At 45.9% G+C, this 24319-nt stretch overlaps 1 protein-coding gene across 6 annotated transcripts in view; it reads right to left on the bottom strand.

Moving 5' to 3' along the window:
* ARHGAP22 (Rho GTPase activating protein 22) overlaps positions 1-24319 on the bottom strand; it is a 256126-nt gene that overhangs the window by 767 nt on the left and 231040 nt on the right. For all 6 annotated transcript variants that reach the window (XM_030571381.1, XM_030571375.1, XM_030571377.1 and 3 more), the window contains 4 exons: positions 23383-23515; positions 16786-16859; positions 14510-14631; positions 7842-8745 (listed from right to left, as the gene is read on the bottom strand). In XM_030571381.1, coding sequence (XP_030427241.1) covers positions 7842-8745; positions 14510-14631; positions 16786-16859; positions 23383-23515 — 1233 coding nt within the window. The remainder of the gene's footprint in view (positions 1-7841; positions 8746-14509; positions 14632-16785; positions 16860-23382; positions 23516-24319) is intronic.

Genomic DNA, 24319 nt, shown 5'->3' with positions numbered 1-24319 from the left:
TGAAATATACAAGTTTGCCATATGACAGCCAGAACAAACATCTTACATGATACCATCCAAAGTGGGGTTTGTTATGGAGGTACCACTATTAACTCGGGAGGTTACAGTGAGTTGAGTTTTGTATGTTGATCAATGGTTCAACCTCTCTTTTAGGTATAAAAAAAGACAGTGTCCTCCCCACACTTACAGCACTGGCTTTGTGGGCAGACAATCAACCTGAGAATTTCCAAATCAATCCATTCACTAGTTAGAATTAAAATTAATTTCAGCAACTCTCCTCTTCCTTCATACCATTGCTTTTCCTTGTCAAGATACCCTTTAACTTACAGGAATGTAACCTGCCTTGGAAACCAGGAGTTCTAGACACTTCTACTAGCTGGCATTATTAAGTCTATGTCCTTCAGAACCCTTATTAAGCAAAGACTCATAGCTCTCTACCCACTGATGGGAACAGAGCCCCAATACCATTCATTTAGTCATGCTGCCTCTCCTGCAGAAACATGCTCTGTCTCTAACACAGGCCAGCTCACGTACAGGTCACCCACTGCTGACTTGGGTATAGCATAGGGTAGGGGTCGGCAACCTTTCAGAAGTGGTGTGCCGAGTCTTCATTTATTCACTCTAATTTAAGGTTTCGTGTGCCAGTAATACATTTTAACCTTTTTAGAAGGTCTCTTTCTATAAGTCTATAATATAAACTAAACTATTATTGTAAATAAGGTTTCAAAATATTTAAGAAGCTTCATTTAAAATTAAATTAAAATGCAGAGCCCCCTGGACCGGTGGCCAGGACCCGGGCAGTGTGAGTGCCATTGAAAATCAGCTTGTGTGCTGCCTTCAGCACACGTGCCATAGGTTGCCTACCCCTGGCATAGGGCATTATACATCTCCCTCTGGTGACAGGTTCATGTGACAGAGATTCCTGGTGCTTCTGACCAAAGTAGGTCTGAGTGTTGCTCCAGTGGGTGAAACATACGCTTTAACGCTGGAGTTTAAATCTTAGTGAGGGGGAGAGGAGTTGAAGTTGTACATAATTTATTTTTTTAAAGGCAAAAATAACTCTAGGAAGTTACATTAAAAAAAACCTACATCAGAAGAACATTGCAATCACAAAATCAAGAATTCAAAAGGGCTAGATAGCCTATACAGCTTATGCCTAATGATCCAATCTTTAATTACATGATCACTGATTGGTTTTTCCTACAGCACACCTGCCTCAGTCAGTGCACAGGATGGACCTGGCTCTGCAAATGAAGCAGATGTTTAATACCTTTTTTATCCTTATTTAACATGGCCACATCTGTCAATCACACTGCACCAGCCACATCTTGCTCAGACCACAAACTAAATAATTTCCTCAGTGGTGTTTCTAGGGTATCTGGCACTAGAGTAGAGAGTGCTTCGCCAACATCAATGCACTTCTCTTCACAGCACCTGTGGCTCGGGGGGGGGGGAATAAAACTCTTCTGTTACAGAAAGGAAAACAGAGACAAACCATAGGGACTTATCTAAAGCAACACCATGAACCAACATCCCAGACAGGACTGGAACGCAGACCCTTGTGAATCTAAACCCTGTGCCTCAGAGTCAGGCAAGCACAACGCTTGGTTTTGGGATCATTATAACTGTCACCATTCAGGGTACCTGCACCTGTATTTCCCCTCAGTGCTGCAATATGGGCACCCACTCTCATGCTTCCGGCTCCCCAGCTGTCACCTCTGTGAGGAGGAGACCTGCATCTCGCTCCCTGCTGACTGAGGTGCTTCCAGGCTGCAGAGACAGGCTGCCCAAGCACATCTGTTTGCTTTCTCTTCAGAGACTGATAACAGGGATTGTTAATACTTCGAGGTTACCACATAGTTCTTCCTGTGCAAGCCTATTTTATTCTGAAGATAAAAGCACTACAGACAAAGCATATTAAAAGCAATAGAATAACCTACACGCATGCAAATGAGGTTACCCGAGAACTCACCACTACCCTATCGGGGGTTCTGGCAAGAGCAGTCCTTCAACTTTCATCCTCAGGGTTTCCTTTGTGGTCACAAGTTCATTACAGCTTCTGCTCAGAACAAGTTTAGTCCACCCTTCACACAGTTCAGGGACTCTGATGTGGCATTTCCAGGAGCAGGCGATTAGTATCAAATAGGTTTTCCTTTCCGGCCCAGCTTTAAAAGGGTAGAGTCCAAGTAGGTCATTTGCATAGCCCTCACCCCCAGCTTTTTCCTAAGAAACCACTTTACACACATTGTGCCAGAAAGTCCTTTAACAGTCTTAAAAATTTACATTAGTCAAGTCCCTAGAAAAATTACATTCACTCCACCACTACCATGAACAAAGGCATTTTCAACACCAAGACATCCAATCCAATCCAATAAAGCTTACCTGAACTCCACACAGTTTGTCCAGGATATATAAGATACTGGCAGTCTGGCACAATAACAGCTCTATGATAGTTTTGACCCCTAAGTTATCAACACATTCTCTGAGCCTTAGCTCTATCGCCACTACATTTGTGTCTGGGAACACAGTGGCCTATCAGTCATCTACCTAGTAGACTGCAACCCAGGGCTCCTTATGGGCCACCTCTGTAGCTTCATGTGTGTGAGTTAAACTCCAGCCAAGTCTCCTCGGGTTGGATTGAGAGTTGCTCACAAGTGTATTTTGAAAGCTCTTGTATGCAAAGAAACAAAGCTATTTCAAAGCAGTTCCATCACCTCCAGCTAAGGATCACAGTCTTGCCGCCAGCACCTCCCATCAAAAATAACAGGCAGACCTAAGAGTTGGCGAGGACACTAGTCTTCCTCCACAGCCAGATGATGGCCAACCACTGGCACCCTTTCTGTTCCCTACCCAGATGGCCCCAATGCCAAGGAAATCTTGCAGGCCACTGCCTCACTTGATGAACTGATTGAGTGCTGGCCCGCTGGAGGGTCCTACAGTTATAACTGGAAATGTGCACCTGTGTATTGAAAGAAATAATGGTCCAAACCAAGGCAGTTCTCCTACTACCCAGCAGATTGGCAAGGAAGAAAATCCAGCTTCTGCTTTGGAAAAGCCCTGGAGAATTTAGAAGAAAACTAAAACATTAGTACATTGCCAATTAACACACACACAGCCTCGTGCGATTCTATAAGACAGCTGAACAGCGAGGGCTAAGAGTCTCATTCTCAGCTGAAATTCTATAGCTTCTGAGGGGTTTACAGAAATTACTCTATTACGTTTCTATGCAGCCCTATAGCTTTCATCCCTATTATATTCTGCAGGATGTTTCCATTAGGAAAGAATCTTTCCTGGAGCCACTGCTATGCAGTCCTATCTGTAACTGTCCTTTTACCACCTGGCATTCTAATAGCGGGAGCCTGATCATTATAATACCCGCAAATTGTTCTGGAACAGATTGCTCACAGGGCAGCTATAAAACCTGCCTCCTTCTGACTAAGAGTGAGAGAGAGAGAAAAAAAACAGGTAAATAGCAGCCCTTCCATTAACAGGGACTCCTGTCCCTGCCCCTGCTCCAGGCAGTGAGTTCACACACACTCTCAGCTTGTCTTTGTGCCACAAAGTAAAAACACAGAATCCTTCATTAAAACATATCTTGCTACTGAGATGGAGCTCTGAGAACCACACAAGCACAACCACCAGCCAGGGAAGAGGTTTTTAGACAAATGGCTTTAATCCACCACTTTTTCCTAAATAAACAAAGCAAGAAGCTATAGCCAAAATTAATCTAATTCGGCCAGGCTGCATGCCCACTTCTGCAAGCATGAGCCACTGCCTCTTGCAGCAGTGGGCACCCAGCTATGCAAATGGTTGCAGATGCACTCAGAATGGGGGGAGGAGGGGGCACTCAGCCACCCCCAAGGCCCAGGCAGCAAGGCCAGCACTCAGTGTAGACTGGCAGCCAGTGCTTTGACTCCACACGCAGCACTCAAGAGTGAAGTCAGCTCAGCCCTTTCCCAGGGGAGTTGTGCAAGGTGAGTTAGCACTGCCTGAGATAGCATTCACTCCTCTACCTTTACCTCAACTTTGGTCTGTCTAGTGGAGGAATGTGCTGCTCTGGGTGGCTGCTTTCCCCCATTCCTAGGCACCCTCCCATTTCTGTAAAGGGAAATCGTGTCTTTCTAATCTATTAGAGTTCTTTGAAGGGGTCAACAGACATGTGGACAAGGGGGAGCCAGTGAACATAGTGTACTTAGATTTCCAGAAAGCCTTCCTCACCAAAGGCTGTTACGTAAATTAAGCTGTCATGGGATAAAAGGGAAGGTCCTTTCATGGATTGAGAACTGGTTAAAAGACAGGAAACAAAGGGTAGGAATTAATGGTAAATTCTCAGAATGGAGAGGGGTAACTAGTGGTGTTCCCCAAGGGTCAGTCCTAGGATCAATCCTATTCAATTTATTCATAAATGATCTGGAGAAAGGGGTAAACAGTGAGGTGGCAAAGTTTGCAGATGATACTAAACTACTCAAGATAGTTAAGACCAAAGCAGATTGTGAAGAACTTCAAAAAGATCGCACAAAACTAAGTGATTGGGCAACAAAATGGCAAATGAAATTTAATGTGGATAAATGTATAGTAATGCACATTGGAAAAAATAACCCCAACTATACGTACAATATGATGGGGGCTAATTTAGCTACAACGAGTCAGGAAAAAGATCTTGGCGTCATCGTGGATAGTTCTCTGAAGATGTCCAAGCAGTGCACAGAGGCAGTCAAAAAAGCAAACAGGATGTTAGGAATCATTAAAAAGGGGATAGAGAATAAGACTGAGAATATATTATTGCCCTTATATAAATCCATTGTACACCCACATCTCGAATACTGTGAACAGATGTGGTCTCCTCACCTCAAAAAAGATATACTGGCACTAGAAAAGGTTCAGAAAAGGGCAACTAAAATGATTAGGGTTTTGGAGAGGGTCCCATACGAGGAAAGATTAAAGAGGCTAGGACTCTTCAGCTTGGAAAAAAGGAGACTAAGGGGGGATATGATAGAGGTATATAAAATCATGAGTGATGTGGAGAAAGTGAATAAGGAAAAGTTATTTACTTATTCCCATAATACAAGAACTAGAGGTCACCAAATGAAATTAATAGGTAGCAGGTTTAAAACAAATAAAAGGAAGTTCTTCTTCACACAATGCACAGTCAACTTGTGGAACTCCTTACCTGAGGAGGTTGTGAAGGCTGGAACTATAACAATGTTTAAAAGGGAACTGGATAAATTCATGGTGGCTAAGTCCATAAATGGCATTAGCCAGGAAGGGTAAAGAATGGTGTCCCTAGCCTCTGTTCATCAGAGGATGGAGATGGATGGCAGGAGAGAGATCACTTGATCATTGCCGGTTAACTTCACTCCCTCTGGGGCAACAGGCATTGGCCACTGTCGGTAGACAGATACTGGGCTAGATGGTCCTTTGGTCTGACCCAGTACGGCCGTTCTTATGTTCTTATGTTCCACCTCACCTGTTATCCACCCAGATGTTTTGCTGAGGGGATACATAAAAGAGTTAGATTTTGTTCCTCCCACATGCCTGGGGCCAACTTCAGCTCACATGTGCACAAGTCCCTTGGATTGGGATGGGAGCTGTATGTAGCCTGCTTGGTTTTGAAAGGAAAACTCTCTTCAGAGATGGGATGATTATAAACCACTCCAGCTTGGAAACCAGTGTGTGCAGAGGCCCAGCAACCTGGGTCTCAGTCTGAAAGGGACCTGATGGCTGAGGAAAGCAGAAATGACCATTTCTCTGTGCATCTTTGAATGGCTAAGTCACAATGCATAAAAGAAAAGAGCAAAGCCAGATTTCCAGCAAAGGGAACATCTGAGCAAACACCTCCCAATGTGTGTGTACACACAGCCCACCTCACCACTACCGAGGGAATCCCACTGGGAAGAACTCCCAACCCACTTCCATACCCCAAACCTCTCCCACAAAACAACTTCAGTCAGTCTTAGACTTGCTCTGAGCTGCTGGGGGCAAGTGGTTGCCAGGCAGCACATTCTGGGGCACAGATTCAGCCAGTTTGACCCTGTGTCTACGAAAGCCAGTGGAAGGCCTTTGCCATTCACTTGCAGAAAACACCCACCTTGTTATGTTCTGCAAAACCCTCCCCCTAACTTATTAACGAGGAAGACAGATATTTATTCTGAACATTAAAACAGCAGCGAAGTAAATGACTGCCATCCCGTCTTATAGAGAAATCCCAACGCGGTCAGTGGGCTAAACAGATACGAGAAAGGGGCACTATGCGAAGATCCCAATGCGGACAAGACAGCCCTAAGACAGACTGGTGGAGCCAGCTACTTGTAACACACAACAAACACCTTGACTTAACGCTGCACCATATCTAGACTAATTTCAATCCGTGTGTTGTGTGTGTGAACTGCCCCATGCATGACGGGGGGTCCTGGCCCATGACTGGGGCTCCTACCCGCCATATACATAATAGCACAGTGAATAAAATCCAGAACAGTGTTACTTGATACTTCTCAAACACCCAGGGCCCTACCACTTACAAAAACGCAACACCAACTATTTCTGGACCTACTAGTGTCTAGCACCAGACACCTGAACATATAGCTGTGGTTCTGCAGGGCCTGCTGGGTGACCTTAGGTAAGTCACCACACTGCTCTATGCCTCAGTTTCATCATCTGTAAAACCAAGATAATGATGCTTACCTCCTTTGCAAAGCGCTTTGAGCTCTACTGACGAACATGCTACATAAGAGCTACATGTATAGAACAATACCACACCCTCCATCAGCCTGTGTCTCTTGTATGCAACAGCACATTCAAGTCTTGTAAACTCCCTTATGTATTTCACATGCATGCTTACCTATGTGTTTAACGGCAAATATCCCTATCCCTATCACTCACACACACACACACACACCCCATTCTGATCCTGCAGCTCCTACATTTGTGCGTCCTGAGAGACTCTCTCCTTGAGGCTGCAGAAGGTGTGTATGTGCAATGCCTGCAGGACTGGACTGTATACAAGGGCTACGTTTTCAAACCAGCATGTGAATTTGCTCAGGTTGTGCCCACTCCCACATCTGCCTGCAAAGACCAGGTGACCAAGCACCTGGGTACCTTGTTTGAGCTCCCAAAGACCAGTTCACGTGTACAGGAACGGGTCACTCATGGGTGTGTTTGCTCAAAGAGGAGACCCAGCCCAGAATGTCTAAGCTTTGAAAGTACAAGAACTAAGTGGTAAGTAGGGGCTGGTCTAAAAATTGCAACTGAAACCCATTCTCGTCGGCAAATGGGGCTCTGTCAAAAATCACATCCCCCGCCCGCCAAGAAAAGATGGATTTTGGTGGAATTTTCCACTGGTAATATCTTAACCAAACCTTTTCTTTCAGGCTGGGCTGAGAATCTTTGCGTCAGGGTGAGCTGCCACAGTGCCTCATGGGAGTAGTAGTTCAGGTGCCACATGCCCTCTTTCCCCTGCTGTGGGCTAGTCTCTCCAGCTGGACTACATTCCCCCATGAGGTCAACAGACTGAACTAAGACCCCTCCAATGTCCACTGAAAATGACAAAACACTGGACTTTCCCACAGGATGGAAATCTCACTTTTCAGCCGTGGCTAGTTGTAGGAGATTAGAGATGAGAGCAAAGCTGGAACCAGCCACCACTGAGCTTTGGGGGACATCAAATCCAGATCTGTATCTAACCTGCACAGCCCCTTCTCCTAAGCCAACCTCAATCCCCACACTGCAGCTCAGGCCCACTGCGACAGAGCTGGGTCTATTCCCTGTTTGGAGCAGGATTGTGTTGCTCAGACAAGGACAGTGCTGCAGTGAGCGACCCCCGGCACAGCTAACAGTTGTGTTACCTTTTGATACTAGACTCATACTCAGTCCTCTGTTTGCTCAATCCTGTCTTTAGCTCTGAAACCAGGCTCTGCAGCGCCATGGAACATTTGGCTGAGTCTTTGGAAGCAGCCGCCAGGTCACTCTGCTCGCTACAGCTGCTGATGCACATTTCGAACCTCTCCATGCTGTTCTCCAGGTCCACAGTCTTGACCTCGCTCTGCGACAGTGAGCCCTGAGTGGCACATTCCGTTTTGAGGGAGCTTAAAGCAGAGGAGTCACTGGCCCGACAGGCTGGGCAGCTGCTGACAGAATCAACGACAGAGATCTCACAGGACGAGGTGGACCAGGCGGTGCTGGCGACGCTGTGTGCACTCAGGGAGAGGCTGGAGGAGGGGACGTTGTCGTAGGTGGAGAGTCTTTGGGATGAACCTGAGTCTTTCACCCGCTCCCCAGAGGACGTCCGGCGGTGGCCTCGGAGAGAGTACAGTCCATTCATCAGCCAGTTCCCACTGGACGGTAGATTAGGAATGTCCAAGGATGAACTACCCAGCTTGGGGCTGACAGACCTTGCCCCCTGTTGCCAGAAGGAGTACTTCCAGGTGGGTAATGTCTGCACCCTCTTGCTGGGGCTAGTGGCAGGCTGTGTGGCTTTGCTGCCGTGCTCCTGAGGGGCGTTTTTCACCAGCGAGCTGAGCATAGCGCCCGGCGCCATGGCACTGCTAGAAGGCAAGTCAGCAGGGCTGGGGGCACTCTTCTCTGACCTGCTCTCCTCCCCGTCTTCCTCAGAGATCCACTCCACCATGCTGCGCTGCAGCACGGAGCGGGCTTCAGGCTGAGCCCCGGCCGCATCGGCCTGCGAAATGGCAAAGATCTGTCCATGTTCACTTATCAACACCGTCATCAAGTGCTGGATCAGTGAGGTACCTGCAGGGAGAGAATGGAGGCAAGTTCTTAATGTGAGAAACGAGAAGGCCTTGGATATTCGTTTCCTGTCTGTAAGAAACCCCTGGGCTCCCCAGGACAGGGGCATGTCCTTGAGCACCAACAACAATGGGTCTGTATAAGCAAAACATAACAAGGACTCTGGCCACCTTTCCTTCAAGGACTGCAGAGGGGGAGTGGGTATCATTGTTCCCATTATTAGAGAGGGGGGAAATGGGGCACAGAAGAGCCTGATCCAGACCAGTTACCACAATACAGATCATTAACTCCCACTCTCCCCTGCCCTAACCACTACACCATGCTTCCTTGCCTGTTAAGCAAAGAATCCTGGAGAAAGCTTGACACCAGTGCAATTTTCCCGTACATTCGTTAGGTGGATGGGTGGATTACCATATGCAAGCAGAACAAATGGCTTTCTGCACCATTCAATCCAACTACCTGTTTCTATACTTCTGTTTCAAATGGAATTGTTATGATCTTCAATCCTGTCCTGAAGTGTTAAACACCTGTGATGTCCCAACCTCGGAAGTGGCTTTCAAGATAGACAAAAAAGTCACCCCTAGTTTACATAACAGTTTGGAAAGTGCCATAGAAATAAGATTTTTAAATTACTGTGGTAGATTCATTTTTGGCATAACTCTATTGACTTAAGTTGAGTTACCCTACTTTAACTCATCAATGTTGAGCAAAATACTCTGTGCAGACTGTCAGAGAATTAATAAAAGGCCAATCCATAAGTGAGTTCTAATTGTTTTTTCAGCAGTGAAACAGAAACTAGTAGAAAACACCACCCATCAAGCTCATGACAAAGTATTTTCTACCATATATATTAGAAAATCGCCATCAACAGCAATTTCATTAATTACCGTTTCTCTTTTTTGTTGAAGATCAATAAAGAATAAAGCCAAAATTTTCAAATATGGACACTTAAAATACATACTTACAACTATATTTACAGGATCTCAATAAGAGGTCTGACATTTTGAGATGTTGAGATCCTACAACTTCTACTGAAGTCCACAGGAGATGGGAGAACTAAACACTTATAAAAACTGGACTGCTTATTTGGTACCTAAATACGGATTCAGGGCCCCAACTTTAAAATGGGGCTTTTCTTGAACACAGAAACCAAAATGTTTAAATGTATATTGTTAATGGCTCAGAGTATTTCTCTGTATCTCTTTACACACACAGAACCTAAAAACAGCTATACTGGGTCAGAGCAATTGGTCCATTTAGCCCAGTATCTTGTCTGACGGCAGCCAATGCCAGATCCCACTTCACTCCTTGAGCTGAAGAGCAGCTATATTAGACAGAATCCCCTCCCCCTTCCACCATTTATATCCAACTGATCTTTTGCCCTCAATGGACAGTAACACAAAGCATCCCTCATGCTGTCTGCTTAGGACTCCACATGTATTCTTTTCAAATATGGTCACAGGCTGCAAAGTTTAGAGTAGGATCCCAGCTTTTCTTCAGGTTGGAGATATTTGAACCCAGGATTCTGGTTCAAGTCAGTCTACACTTCATTTGACCGTTTCTGAGAAGAGCACACCTGAGTAAGGAATCTGTGGAAATGTACATACAGTATCAACACTTTGATCAGCAGCTGAATTACATAACATGCCCTGGGCCGTGATCACCTGGGCCCTCTGGCTCTAAGAACCCGGGACTCAGCTCATTGACCTAGGTCTGTCAGCTGAGGCAGGTGATTCTGTAGCAAGGGCTCCTCATCCTGTGTGTGTGGTCCAGCCACCACTAGAGCGTGGCAGAGCACCTCAGTGAGTGGGGGTGGATATAGCTATACACCCATGTGAGCTTGGGGAATAATCCCAACATGTGCGGCTCAAAACAAAGCATGAGGTCTCAGAGACATTCCCCTTTAAGTTAAGTGTCAAAGTTACTGCTAGTAACATGGCCTATATCATATTGCTTGGCCTCCGGCCACTAGCAGGCAGCAGTATTTGTCACACACACCAGCTGAAGTTGGGCCCATAGCAGGTTGAGCCTTAACCTCTTAGGCCTCCATTCATAGATTTAAGACCTGAAGGAACCATTGTGGTCATCTAGTCTACTCCCATGTGTAACACAGGCCTGAGAACTGTCCCCTACTAATTAAGCAAGGTGCCCACTCTGTGTCTTTAGGAAGCTCATTTGGACCTTAGGCTAAAGGCAGCTCCATTTCAGAGGATGAGAATGGCTGTGTGATGTTGCAGTCTATATGGTTTTATAAAAAGTATGCTAATGAGTGAATATAATGTAATTGGAATATGCTTCATGCAAAAGGTCTCTTGTAAGGTATCATTACAAAGCTTATAATCTACTGAGTGTGATCATCCTATTTGTATAAATGTACCACTCTTGTATCTGAAACTAGAAATATGAAATATCACTCTGAGGGCCTATTGTAATTATGCAAAGTGTGGGGCATTAATGGTGGTTTGGAAACTTGATGACTCCAATTAACCAGGACAATTGTCTGCAGATGGGTGTGTTTTACCTGTAAGTCTTCCTGTATACATGTGTGCTGGCAAGTGGGCAATGAAGTCTTGCAGTGACATGTGATCGTGTCGCCTGAACTGGAATCCATCTTTAACCTGGTGTCTTTCCATTGAGGAGGAGGAGTGGGAACCCAGAGAGGGACAAAGAATTCCCACCTTATGCAAAAGATATATAAAAGAGTGGAAGAGAGGAGCCATTATGAAGAATCCCTTAGCAATCACCTGAGCTGGAACAAGAGCTTTACGGGGGGAAAGAATTGTGCCCAGGCCTGGAAGGGGTCCAGTCTGAGGAAAAAACTTACTGAAGCATTTCTGAGTGAGATTATCTGTGTTCAGTTTGATTAGACAGATTTGCACATTTTATTTATTTTGCTTGGTGACTTACTTTGTTCTGTCTGTTACTAATTGGAACCACTTAAATCCTACTTTCTGTATTTAATAAAATCACTTTTTTACTTATTAATTAACTCAGAGTATGTATAAATACCTGGGGAGACAAACAGCTGTGCATCTCTCTCTATCAGCATTATAGAGGGCAAACAATATATGAGTTTACCCTGCAGAAGCTTTATACAGGGTAAAACAGATTTATTTGAGTTTAGACCCCATTGGGAGTTGGGCATCTGAATGTTAAAGAAAAGCATGCTTCTGTTAGCTGCTTTCAGGTAAGCCTGCACCTATGGGGCAAGTAATTCAGACTCTGGGTCTGTGTTGGAGCAGACAGGAATGTCTGGCTCAGCAAAACAGGGTGCTGGGGCCTCAAGCTGTCAGGGAAAGCAGGAGCAGAGGTAGTCTTGGCACATTGGGTGGCATCTCCCAGGGGGTTTCTGTGATCCAACCCGCCACAGGCTGTTTTATCCGAAGTAATTCCATCGCATGTAGCATGCTTCCACTGACACTCTTCGAGCCCAGTCAGTTACCAAACAGAGCAAGAGGCAGATTTCAGCCACTTTGCAATTAGCATCTTGGGGCCAGATGTCGGGTGGCACCAGCAGAACTGCCCCCTGTTCCTCAGCCCCTGTATTGGTTGCACATGTCTTGTTGATATGTGCACCATTATGATTGTACTGCAGTTCCACGGAGCAGGAGGCTGTTCCTCGGCTCTGAAGCAGAACTGCAGCCAGAGAGAGCGCACTTGAGGAGGTGGATATTTCAAGCTTTGGATGCTGGGACGTGCTTCAGAGATGGGGGATGTCATATGTTTGTGACAGAGACTTGCACAGAGCAGGGAGCGTCCAATGCCATACAGCTCATTGTTTTCTTATTAGTTTTATGCAGCCTCATACTTTTTTGAAGAATAGTCTCTCTGATTTCTCTCGGTGTCTAATAAAAGCAGAGGGCTGGGTGAGATGATGTCGCTGACAGTATACATTACAGGTTTCTGTAAGAGGGGGGTGTAATTTACACACTGAGAAAGGCATGGGGGTGGAGTGGAAAAACAACCAACAGGAAGGTGTAAGAAGATGCATGGTACAGCCGAGATGGCCTGACATACACTGATTTACTGCTGAGTAACAAACACTGCCATTTACCACCATATCACATTGCCTCTGAACTAGGCTGAAAGGCCCACAGAATATGTTTGGAACACTATGACTGCCCGACATTCCAGAAATGATGCTTGGTATAAATGCTTTGACCCAAGTCCCCATTTCTTGGCTACCAATGTCCAGCATCCCCAATTGAAGGGGCTCAGCTTCAGAAGAGAAATGACCAGATCATCACAGAACAAGAAAGAATTCAAGTGGGGAATTGCTTTTTAAGTGATGATCATTGCCCAATGCTTTGTGCCTGGGTTTCTCAGACAAATCCTTGGATCATCCTTCATCAAACAACAGATTTTTATAACTCCCCAACAGGACTGGGTCCCCATTGGTGCAGATCCCAGTCACGGGAAAGGGAAAGTGTTCTGCACCCCAGGAGATCTGCACTTACATGGTCTTGAATGGACAAATCTGCACTCAGCTCAAATGGCAATGAAAATGTTATTCTTGCAATTATGCATTTGTACAGCAAGGTCTGCATTAGGGGTGTGATTCGGCTGGTGTGAACAGTTAGGCTAAAACTTATAACAAATGAGCAACCACTTTATAGCAGTCACTGTGCTGCTCTCAGAGTTTCATGGAAACAGGGAGAAAACTCAGATTTTCCTGCTCTGAAAACACAGGCCTCTACCACTGGAGCTACACAGTCGAGTAGTTCTGAATACATCAGCTAGCAGGGCAGGAACCCACACACGCACAATATAGACCTGTCTGCACAAGCCATCGTTGCACTGGCTGGACTGACATCAGTTACCATGGATCTCACACAGTCAGTATTTGCCCATCTGTGTTGAGATGATACCAGCCACACCGCCCCCCTGGGAAGAGCCCATGCCTCGGAAGCCTATGCCCAGAGCATGTGGACGAGAAGTCTGACTCCCCCACCACATTCTCCCTACCTCAGCAATCCCTGCAGTATATTGCAGGAAGGATGCCCAGCATGCAGTGAAAAGGCAGCTGCAGTGCAGTCAGATCTCTGTGGGTGTTTTTCTATTTCTAGCTGAGCCACAAACACAGGAAAAGGGACGTCCTCTCGATGGGACCGACTTTATAACGCCAACGTCAGTAATGACTCCATAGTTATGGCTGCATCCAGGTTTCTGTTCTAAGCCCTGTTTTCTGCCCTCCTCATTTTGAATTGAAGCAACCAATTTGTTTGTGACACGTCAGGAATAGAATTTTTCTAGGGATTTTGTAAAGTTTAAGATTAAAGACTTTTGAAGGAAAGTTGATCCAAAACTAACAGTGATTTTAAACTGATGCGCTGGGTCTTACCTTTGTCCCACACGTCCTCGGCACAGCAAGCGTTTTAGAAGCCTATACTTGGAAGGGTACATCTACACTGCAGCTGGGAGGTGTATTTCCAGCTAAGATAGACGTACACACATTATCTCTGCTCAAGCTAATGCCTAAAAATAGCAGTGGCACAGGCTGGCTGAGTCCAACCCCCAGGTACACACTCCCATATCACCTCATTGCAGAGGTGATATGGGAGGCTGCTCCAAGAGCTAACGGAAATGGTATGCCCCATACACAGGCATTGACTGAGAGGATGCCCAGCTTGCTGCCAGTGATGGCTCCCCCATGACATTATCTTCAGTGTACATGACAAATGGCATCTAATTTCTGGCAGCGGTGCTTTACAAGCGACTTTCCCGCAGGTCCAGAACATGGCCCCCTCTCCATAATGAGAGAGCCTACCTTCCATAATGGTGACTGGATCTTCCATTTTGGGCCGCAGTATATTTGGGCCGAACACCGTGGCAAGGTTCTGGACGCTCATCTTGTTCACGCTGGAGTGAGACTGAACTTCATCAAGGAATCTTCAGGAGCCCCCCAGAAAAAAAAAAACAGCGAGAGAGAGAAAAGAGTAAATGGCACATGAAACCTTCCATCTCACTAGTTCCTTGTGCTCCTATAGCCACCAGTTGTCTCTCGTCTTAGACTGTAAACTCTGTGGGCAGGAGCTGTCTGGATTGGTTCTTACAGCACTTAGCGCAGTGGGGTCTCGGGCCATAACTGAGGCTCCTCAGTGCTGCCACAGAACAAATCTATAATAATAGTAACTCCAATTCCACCGGAACGCGGAAAGAGGAAAGGGCCAGTGTCACTAGTGCTGCAGACATGGGACCATTTAACATGTGTGAAAACTGAGGTTCTTTCCTCTTTTAACAAGGATCCACGATACGCCAACCACATCACTTGTAGGCAAATACTTTTCACAAAACAACCAGTCTGTATCTGACCTCTCGGTCCTCAAAGGAAACCGAAACAACACCTTCAAAAGACAAGCTTGGGAACATCAGTTCATAACTGCTACACATCAAAAATCAGACATTTTATAAAGACACAGGATTTATGGCTCATTACAATGATCTGTAACCCCTTCACCTTCCTTTGTCCTATGGCTGTAGCAACGTTAACTGACCATTTCACTTTGAATGGGCTGTTGCAATGTATGCTAACTCCATATCTGTTTAGCTGTGACACACTTCGGCTGCTCTGCACTACAGAGTTAGGGCAAGTCTACACTACAAACTTGCATGTAGTGCTTCTGGTGAAGACACTCTAAGCCATTGGCTTAATAACTCCAGAAGTTATGTTGGCAGGAGAAGCTCTACACAGGGGTTAAGGTCAATATAACTATGTCGCTCAGGGGCGTAGATTTTTCACAACCTTGAGCGATAGTTATACCAAAGTAATTTATAATGTAGACCTGGCCTTAGGTTGACACAAAGCAGCTTACATTGACCTACCTATGAAAGTGTCTATACCTAAATTTCGCTCCTGCTGATGTAACTGTTCAGCTACGCCGACTTAACTCCATCTCCATGAGCAGTGTAGCGTCAATGTAGCTAGGTCGACACAGTGTTATCTATGCTGCATTACTTATGTCAACTGTTACTGGCCTTCAGTAGCCTTCCCACAATGCCCCACCCTGACAGCACTGACACGATACAAGCGCTCCTGGTGAGGATGCGCACTGCCAACACAAGGAGAAAAGTGTAGACCACACACAAGCAATGTGATTACTGTGGTGGCGATATGCCAACCCAAGTTAGGTCAACTTAATTTTGTACTGTAGGCATGGTCTGAGTACCTTTCACTGACCTGAGGAGGAGCCCTGTGTAGCCTGAAAAACTTGTCTCTCCCACCAACAAAAGTTGGTCCAATAAAAGACATTATCTCACCCACCTTGTCTCTCCAGGAATTCACAATGGCAATTAGAGCAAATTCCTGCTGTTTCTTAACCAGGAACATGGCAGAAAGGAGCAAACCACCATTCCCAGAAGAACTGCCATTCTCACTGCCGCCCCCCATATTTTTAAAAATCATTTGAGAAAAATATACCATCCATTTTTGTGGAAAAGGGTGAAAAAATTGAGGTGAAATGGCCCCCCCAAAAGTCTTGCTATGTTACAGCACGGGGGAGGCAGGACTTATTGATGCTCTATTTAAACTTTAGAGAGACAAGGTGGATGAGGTGATATCCTTTATTGGACCACTTTCTGTTGATGAGAGAGACAAGCTTCTGAGCGCGCACAGAGCTCTTGCTCAGGTCTGAGAACTGTACTCAGAGTGTCATAGCCACATAGAAGGTGGAACAGATTGTTTAGCATAAGTAGTTAATGAGACTGTAAGAACTTTAGTACAAGATCTGTCTACTCCTCTGCATTAGCACAGTGTCTAGAGCAGTGGGGGCCCAGTCTTGGTTTGTCCCTAAGCACTACCGTAACAACATGATTAATACTGAGTTCTGCTGGCAGGGCAGTGGGTGAGGGCAGCCTGTCCTCGAGATAAACCAAGTGCTTCATTTATCAGTGCTGCATAAGCATTGAAACCAAACACATTTTTAAAGCAGGAGTTTAGTTATATGGTGCAAATCAGCTCACTAAATAATTTGCATATAATGTCACACAAAGCCAAACAAAACTCCGCAGCTCTGGCATTCCTGGGTGCTAATTAATGCCACTTACTTGCATATGTATTTGAGGAGGTTGTAGTTTGCCTGGGGCAGGGTCTTCACCTGTTTAGCCAGCTCTCGGGTGCCCTATGGGAGGAGACAAACAATGAGAACAGTGATGTAGAGCAAGGTGTAGCCTGTTCCTCTGCAGTCAAGGGCAAATCCTCTTCCCTCAGCCAGGCCCATGCCATAAGACACTGAAAGCGGGGTGCTTCATAGAACCCCTGGGTAGGCATGCCCTGTCACTCCCAGCAAATTGGTACCCCCTAGGATGGTGCACTCTACCTCGGGGGGAGAGGAAAAAAGATAATGACATTGCAGATCTGCCAGTTCCACCCTGCCTCCAAATGCACCCATCCCGAGAAGCTGGATGTGTGCAAGCCCCGTGTGTTAGACTCCAAGGATCTGCATCTGTTTTGCTGCAGGCGATGTGGCTCCTAACCCCCAGGATGTTTCCTGAACAATACTGCCTTCAAAACTTGTAAGAATATAACAGCCAGACTGGGTCAGACCAATGGTCCATCTAGCTCAGTATCCTGTCTTCCAACAGTGGCCAATGCCAGATGCCCCACAGGGAATGAACAGAACAGATAACCATCAAGTGATCCACCCCCTGTCGCCCATTCCCAGCTTCTGGCAAACAGAGGCTAGAGACACTTCAGAGCATGGTTTTGCATCCCTGCCCATCCTGGCTAGACCTATCCTCCATGAACTTACCTAGTTCTTTTTTTGAACCCTGTTATAGCCTTGGTCTTCACAGCATCCTCTGGCAAGGAGTTCCACAGGTTGACTGTACGTTGTGTGAAGAAATACTGCCTTTTGTTTGTTTTAAACCTGCTGCCTATTAATTTCATTTGGTGACCCCTAGTTCTCGTGTTATAAGGAGTAAATAACACTTTCTTATTCACTTTCTCCACACCAGTCATGATTTTATAGACCTCTATCACGTCCCCCCTTAGCCATCTCTTTTCCAAACTGAAAAGTCCCAATCTTATTCATTTCTCCTCATATGGAAGTTCTTCCACACCCCTAATCATTTTTGTCGCCCTTTTCTGTACCTTTTCCAATTCCAATAGCTCTTCATGTGCAAACTCAATTCCCGCCATCATTTTACAGAGGCACTGATCTGAGAGCGAGATCCCCAGCTCTGCGACCCACTGGCACTTGACCCTCCTCCCCCTCCCCCTTTCCCCCCAGCCCCTAGACACTATCAAATCCTACTCTCTACATCTCCCAATTTCACGAGCACAAATTCTGCCACTGCCCTTCGCAAGGCACTGCACCTCAGTGCCTCAGTTTCCCCGCCTGTTACACAGTACTTACACTACCCCTGTCTTGCAGAGGAACAGAATAATGACCCTTTGCACTTCCATGCAAGAATCTCAAGGCATTGTACAATGGATTTAGCCTCAACAGCCCCTGGAGAGGTAGGGAAGTATTATTCCCATTTTACAAGCAAGGAAACTGAGGCGCAAAGAGGCAATGGGACTCCATGGCAACACTGTGGTAGAATCAGGAAAAGAACCCAGGAGTCCTGACATCGAGTTTCATGCCTAACAGGCAGTCCTACTCTGAGCAGTGACAGCAAAAATGGCTTTGTGCGGTTTCTTGTTTAGTGCCTCTCTATGGACTGGACCAAATGTTGTCACTTTATTAGTAAAGTAGGGGACTGGGAAAAAATAAGCTGAGTGGTTGGCCCGCCCCCCCCCGCACTCCTGTAGCTTGCCCTAGCCTACCCCCAGGTCCCCATGAGCCAATGTGCACGGCACCCCCATGAAGCTGGGATCCACACCTCTAGGAATATACACACCTTGTACACCCCCCACCCAATCTTGCCTCAGTTTGTGCAGCAGAACCTCACTGGTTCTGCTGGAAAATGACCACTGCATCTGCATAGTAAGCAGCAGGAATTACCCTTGAGCGGAGTGCCTGTGCTATTCCCCAGTCTGAAAAACCCTGCTTGGAATTTTCTGGAAAAAAACCACCCCACTCAGTTGGGGAAAGAGAAACGGGCTGGGGGAAGGACGACAATGACACACACTTGTGTTTTATGAAGTGAAACAAGCTATGCACTCTGCAGTTCACCACGTGAGCAGACTGATTCCTCCAGCATAAAAAGCACACACTGTCCAAAATGAAGAGGTTGAAAAATTCTGTACATCAACCACCAGTGGATACCGATCAAGTCACTAAACCTTTACTGCTTGAGTCAGCGCTCATTCAAGTCAATGGAAACTGTCCCATGGACTTTGATGGGTGGTGGACAATGCCTTAACTAGTTATGATTACCGCTCTTTTCAATCTGCTCTTAGATAAAAATGCAATTTGACCAGCTTATTTGCCTGCTTAGCTACCAGTTTGATATGAACAGCGCAACTGATGGCTGGGCAGTAACGCAGGTTTTAGAAATGGACAACAAGCAACTGCTCCATTTTCTGTGATTTTACTTCTCACATTCCTCATTTGAGGACACTAAGTTATGGATTATTAAGTAGTGTTGGGAAAACTTGAAAAAAAGGACACTTTTCACAGATTAGAGAAAAACATTAGACAAATTCAGAAAAGCTTCAGAGAATCATCCAAAGAAAGAGAAAAACACCCTTCTTATAATATTTCACTATTTCTGCTTCCATTCTCAGCCCAATCCAGTAAGTTCCAAGACGTGGAGTGAGGGGAAATCTAGTTATTAAAAAGGAAAATTTAAAGGTCAAGAATTCCAAAAGTGACTAGTTGGATGCTTTAATATCTGGAAGTCCAACTTGAGACACCTTAAAAGGGTCAGAGAAAGCGGGTGCTTAGCACTTCCTGAAAACCAGGCCTGTTTAATGGTGTCAAGAAAGGTGGCAGCCCAAATCACTAGCCAGCTGTGAAAATGCCAGCCATAGATGTTTGAACCTCCGAAAAGGTTCGATTCAGGTACAGTTATAGTTTGGGATGAAAGTTCAGCTCAGTTTTTAAGGGACTCTAAACAAGTTATTTTACCATATTTTTAGAGACGGGCCTGATCTACAAGAAATTGAACTAACAGGGCAAATTCTTCCCTGGCTTTTACTCTGTGTAACCCTATTCACTTCAAGGGTATCAGTCAGGGCAGAATCTGGCTGTGTGTGTTGATAAATTGCTCCATGCCACGGCCCCACAGGACTGAGCAGAGGGCTTTGCCATGGGAGCTGCACCTGATCCTTCTCTCATCAGTTAGAGGGTTCGTTTGATACAGGACCCAAAGCCGGTAGACAGAGAAAATGGGGTTAGAAAGATAGAGTCCACGGACTGATCACGGTGCAGATATTTGCCAGATAAAACTTCTATCTTTATTGCTGCAGACTTTGCAGAAGCACTCGTCATTCTGTCACAAGCTGGCATCCACTGACACTGAGACCAACTGCTGCTGAAAACGCCACCACCACAAGAAAGTGTGAAAGCACTTTCCTGAATGCTAGGAGCACTAGGCAGAAATGGTCCAACAGCACTGGGCATGAGTGACAGTTGGGATCGCCCATGAGGGCCAGCTAGCTCTGGTACTCTTTCAATTACCAGTGCAGTGTGTTTTATTAATGGCTCAACCCTCTGGAGTGACACTAACGTAAACTACAGTGTTTTGCACCGATCCGACAAGCGACTGCTTCACAAGGACTGGTTTCAGGAATCTCCATGGTGCAAAACAGACTAAGGCTAACACGGGAGCCTCCAGCTTGGGCTAGGAGAACCAGAGTTCAGCAAAGTCACTCAAATATTTGCCCCAAGCACTAAACTGAATCCCCTTTTTATATGTTTAGAACTAGCTTATTAATCCCATGAGTGCTGGGTTTCATGTGGAAGTGGAGAGGCCAAAAATACTATCAGGAGAGCTCAGCCTGAATCACATAATTTTTTAAAAGGTTTCAAAGTGTTCCTCCAATTTTTCATTCTCATGCACCTGGGCACTGCCCTGCACTGGCTGAGACCAAAACCAAAGTGCCAAAATACCCTGAGAAAGGCTGTAAATCATCCCATTTACAGCGCTACAGCCACGCCAGGCACTTGGAGGTTTTACCATTTTCAAGGACATTATTAAAAACCTGTCTGCATTATAGCAGCCACATTGGGGTTGTACCAGAGCTGAGGGGCCTGGATCACTGTTGGAAGAGAAGCTGTTACACAGAAAGCCTGTGGCGAAAGAGACTGACCTGGGGAGCTCTGGGCATTTGGATAACAAACACAAAGTTTAGGACAGCTCCTGAGGCTGGTTTGCTGCAGTTGGCGAGGGCAGATGCATTGAGCAGTACTAAATGTTTTATACAACAATACCCAACTCTGTTCAAAACAGAACAGCCCAAAGAGTCAATAGAGACATTTTTAGTGGGGTAAATTTTAAATGAAGAAAACTTCAATCAAAAGTTTTAGGCCAAAAAATTTCAGTTCCCACGGGAAATTTCAAACTGCTTCAAACCCGACTTTTTGAAACAAAACAAAAAGTTTTCATTTCAGTATAACAGGTTTTTCGAGCAAAAATTTGTTAGTTCTGTTTTCAATTGACCTTTTGACTTAAAATGTCTTTTTTTTTCAGTTTCAAACAAATTAAATGAAAAGACATTTTGACTTTTTAAGTCAAAACATCCAATTCAAAACAAAGATTTTCATTTCATTCAGAAAAATTGAAAAACTGATGGCTGAAGTCAAATTGAACATTTGTTTTTGGGAGTGTTGATTCAAAACTAACTTTGGTTTCAAAATTCCCCAGGGGAAACCTGACATTTTTCATCAGAACCAACATTTTCCCCAGGAAACACTTCAGTTTCAACGAAACTGCATTTTTCAGCAAGAGAATCTTCCACACAAAGTTCAGCCAGCTCGATGAGCCAGTGCAGTGTTCCATGTTAACTGTGCTTCCCGCTCCACTGGGCACAGAAAGACTGGGGAAAATCCCTGTCTGTGCTGCGTGTGTTCCCATTCCTTCAAGGAAACGATCCACGCTGAGACTCCAAATCTTCTTGACAACTCAGAAGCTGTGACAAGTGCATTTTCAGTAGTGGCTTAAAGAGACACCACCAAGGCATGGGCAATGCTCTATGCTAGACAGAATAATACGTACAATTCTGTCTAGCATCATTCACACAAAAGCAACTCAGATGCTGCTTCCCAGACAATTGCAGCCAGGACAGACAAATACAGGCCAACTGTGTCAGTTATAAACTAAATGAGGACATAAAATGATGTTTGCCAAACTTGGTATTGAGTCTGCTCTTGTGTAACAGGCTTCAGAAATCCAAATCTCTCTCCCCAGCCTGTGCAGGTTAAACCCAGTCCACATTACCACCAAACTAAATCAGCTAAAGTGCTGCTGCTTTTTATAGGCAGCAGAGCAGCTGTGCTTGTGTCATAACGTAAGAAATCTGTGTGCTGAATACAGAATCCAGGCCTGGAGGCTGCACCACATGCTTTGCAAATGGTGGCCACACTTGTACATCCTCAGCAGGGATTGAATGCAGGACCATCAGCATCTCTACACAGACCTTTGCCACTTGAGCTAGAGCATAACTAACTGTGTAACTTGCTGTAAGTAGCAGGTTTGTATTATAGGCCACTAGGAGCAGCCAACAGAGGGAGATACGGGCCTGTACTATGGACCACACATACATGAAAAGAACAGGAGTACTTGTGGCACCTGTTCTTTTTGCTGATACAGACTAACACGGCTGCTACTCTGAAACACATACACGGCAGAGGTGATCGAACCCAAGACTGTTGACTCCACAGGCATCTGTTCTTTGGCTGACACTAGAATCAGGCTTATAAAATCCGCACTTAGAAAGTGATAGTCACACAGATGACAGCAGCTCTGACATGCCATCCATTAGAGAGCTCAGATATCACAGTGACAGGAGCAGGACTCTTGGATCAGATCTATCCCTTTGTCAAACATCCTGCCCCTCCTAACAAGTCCATGAGAGAAACGACCCTCCCGAATCTCTACCACAGCCAGAGAGCTGGAGGGCTCCTTCAGTCCCTTCCACTGCTTGGAATAAGATAGGGAGAAGCTGAAAAAAAGACCCTCAAATGAAAGGTGCTGTAGAGGTGCTAAGTGTAATGTCCCATCATACCCACATGGGAGAATATAATTTGCCCTTTTCTGGCTCCTTTCCTCTGAAAAACTCAAAGCCCTTTACAAACATCCGTTCGAAAAACCTCCCCATACCCCTGTGAGGTAGGAATTATTATCCCCAAGGAAGAGATGAGACACTGAGGCAAAGGGACTTGTCCTAAATCACAGGAGCAGAGCCGGAAATAAAACCCAGCTCTCCTGACTCACAGTTGTTACTGCAATGCCTACAGGACAGGCCTGCTAAGGAAGAAACAGCCATAGCCCAAGAGTACGTAAAAACGTGCACGATGGACATAGAACCACAGGATTTCAAGACTAACCTGCGAAAGACGTCGGCTCCAAGCTGGAGCTTACAATGTTAAGGCCTGATTCAAAGCCCGTCAGAGTCACTGGGAAGGTTCCCATGGTCTTTAGTGGGCTTTGGCTCAGGCCCTGAAGGAGAAAATGGAAAGGCTGTTGTTCATTGAGTCGCGAGGCTCCAGGAATGGCACTGCGGGTAAAACGAGGAAGGACAGAAGGAGCACTAACCTCTCCCTTGTCCTTGGAGAGCAGCTGTCCACATGACAGGAAGTCTTCATATTTGGCAAAGGGGATGACGGGCTCTGGCAGCTCTCGGAGATAAAGCTTCAGGAGGGACGCCACGGTGTGAACATCCGTGTTGCTGCAACAGGAGGAAAGAGGGGTGAATTTTAGAAACATGAAGGCTGACTGCCCCATAAGCCCTATGCACTTTTTCTGGGAAGGGCGCAGGGAGGCTTCTAACAGGCCCTTCTTATGATGTATGAAAGGGCAGGCCCCGAGGAGCGAAGGAGGAGGGCACTCCGGCCACATGTCCAACTAACATGGGCTAGTCTACCTGAGGGAGTCACAAAACCCTCAGGTAGGGAGCCCACGCATACTTTCACTATGGCCTGCCCCAGAATTCATGCCCTCACTCCTCACCACACAGTGTAACAGAGACAAAGCACTAGATCAGAGAGGAAAGTGCCTTCATTGCTCAGCTGCTTACATCGTGACCTGTTGGTGATGGGGAAAATCTCCAGATCTGTCAAGGAGAGAGTGTGGAGCCAGGTGAGCGGGGGAAGCAGGATGGTGGTGGGTGGACACTCTTGTGAAGTGAGGAGAGCAGAAAAGGGTGCTGTCCAGATAAGCATGCTGTTGTGACTGCTGTGCTGAAAATAAAGCTTTGTACCTTCTAAAAACCAAACTGATCCAGCGTTTGGCACAACAGTGTAACCTTTGCTGCTTCTGATAGTTGTCACTCTCCCCAGCCAGTGCCCAACGCTGTGACTGTCGGAGCAGAATACAGCCATTCTGAGCTGCGTCTGCCCTGCGTGCTGTACAGCCGGTGACACTCCTGCCTGGGTTCGCCCCTTTGGCTTTGAGGCCCTCTGCCTCCCAAGCCATGTCATTTGGCACTTGCTGTTTCATACTCTATACCAGAGCACTAGCCCAGTGTGTCTCT

Source organism: Gopherus evgoodei, chromosome 7 (genome assembly GCF_007399415.2).
Source record: "Gopherus evgoodei ecotype Sinaloan lineage chromosome 7, rGopEvg1_v1.p, whole genome shotgun sequence".
NCBI classification, from domain to species: domain Eukaryota; kingdom Metazoa; phylum Chordata; order Testudines; family Testudinidae; genus Gopherus; species Gopherus evgoodei.
Note: the sequence above shows the minus strand (reverse complement) of the source record. Positions and strands in the feature narration are given on the sequence as shown.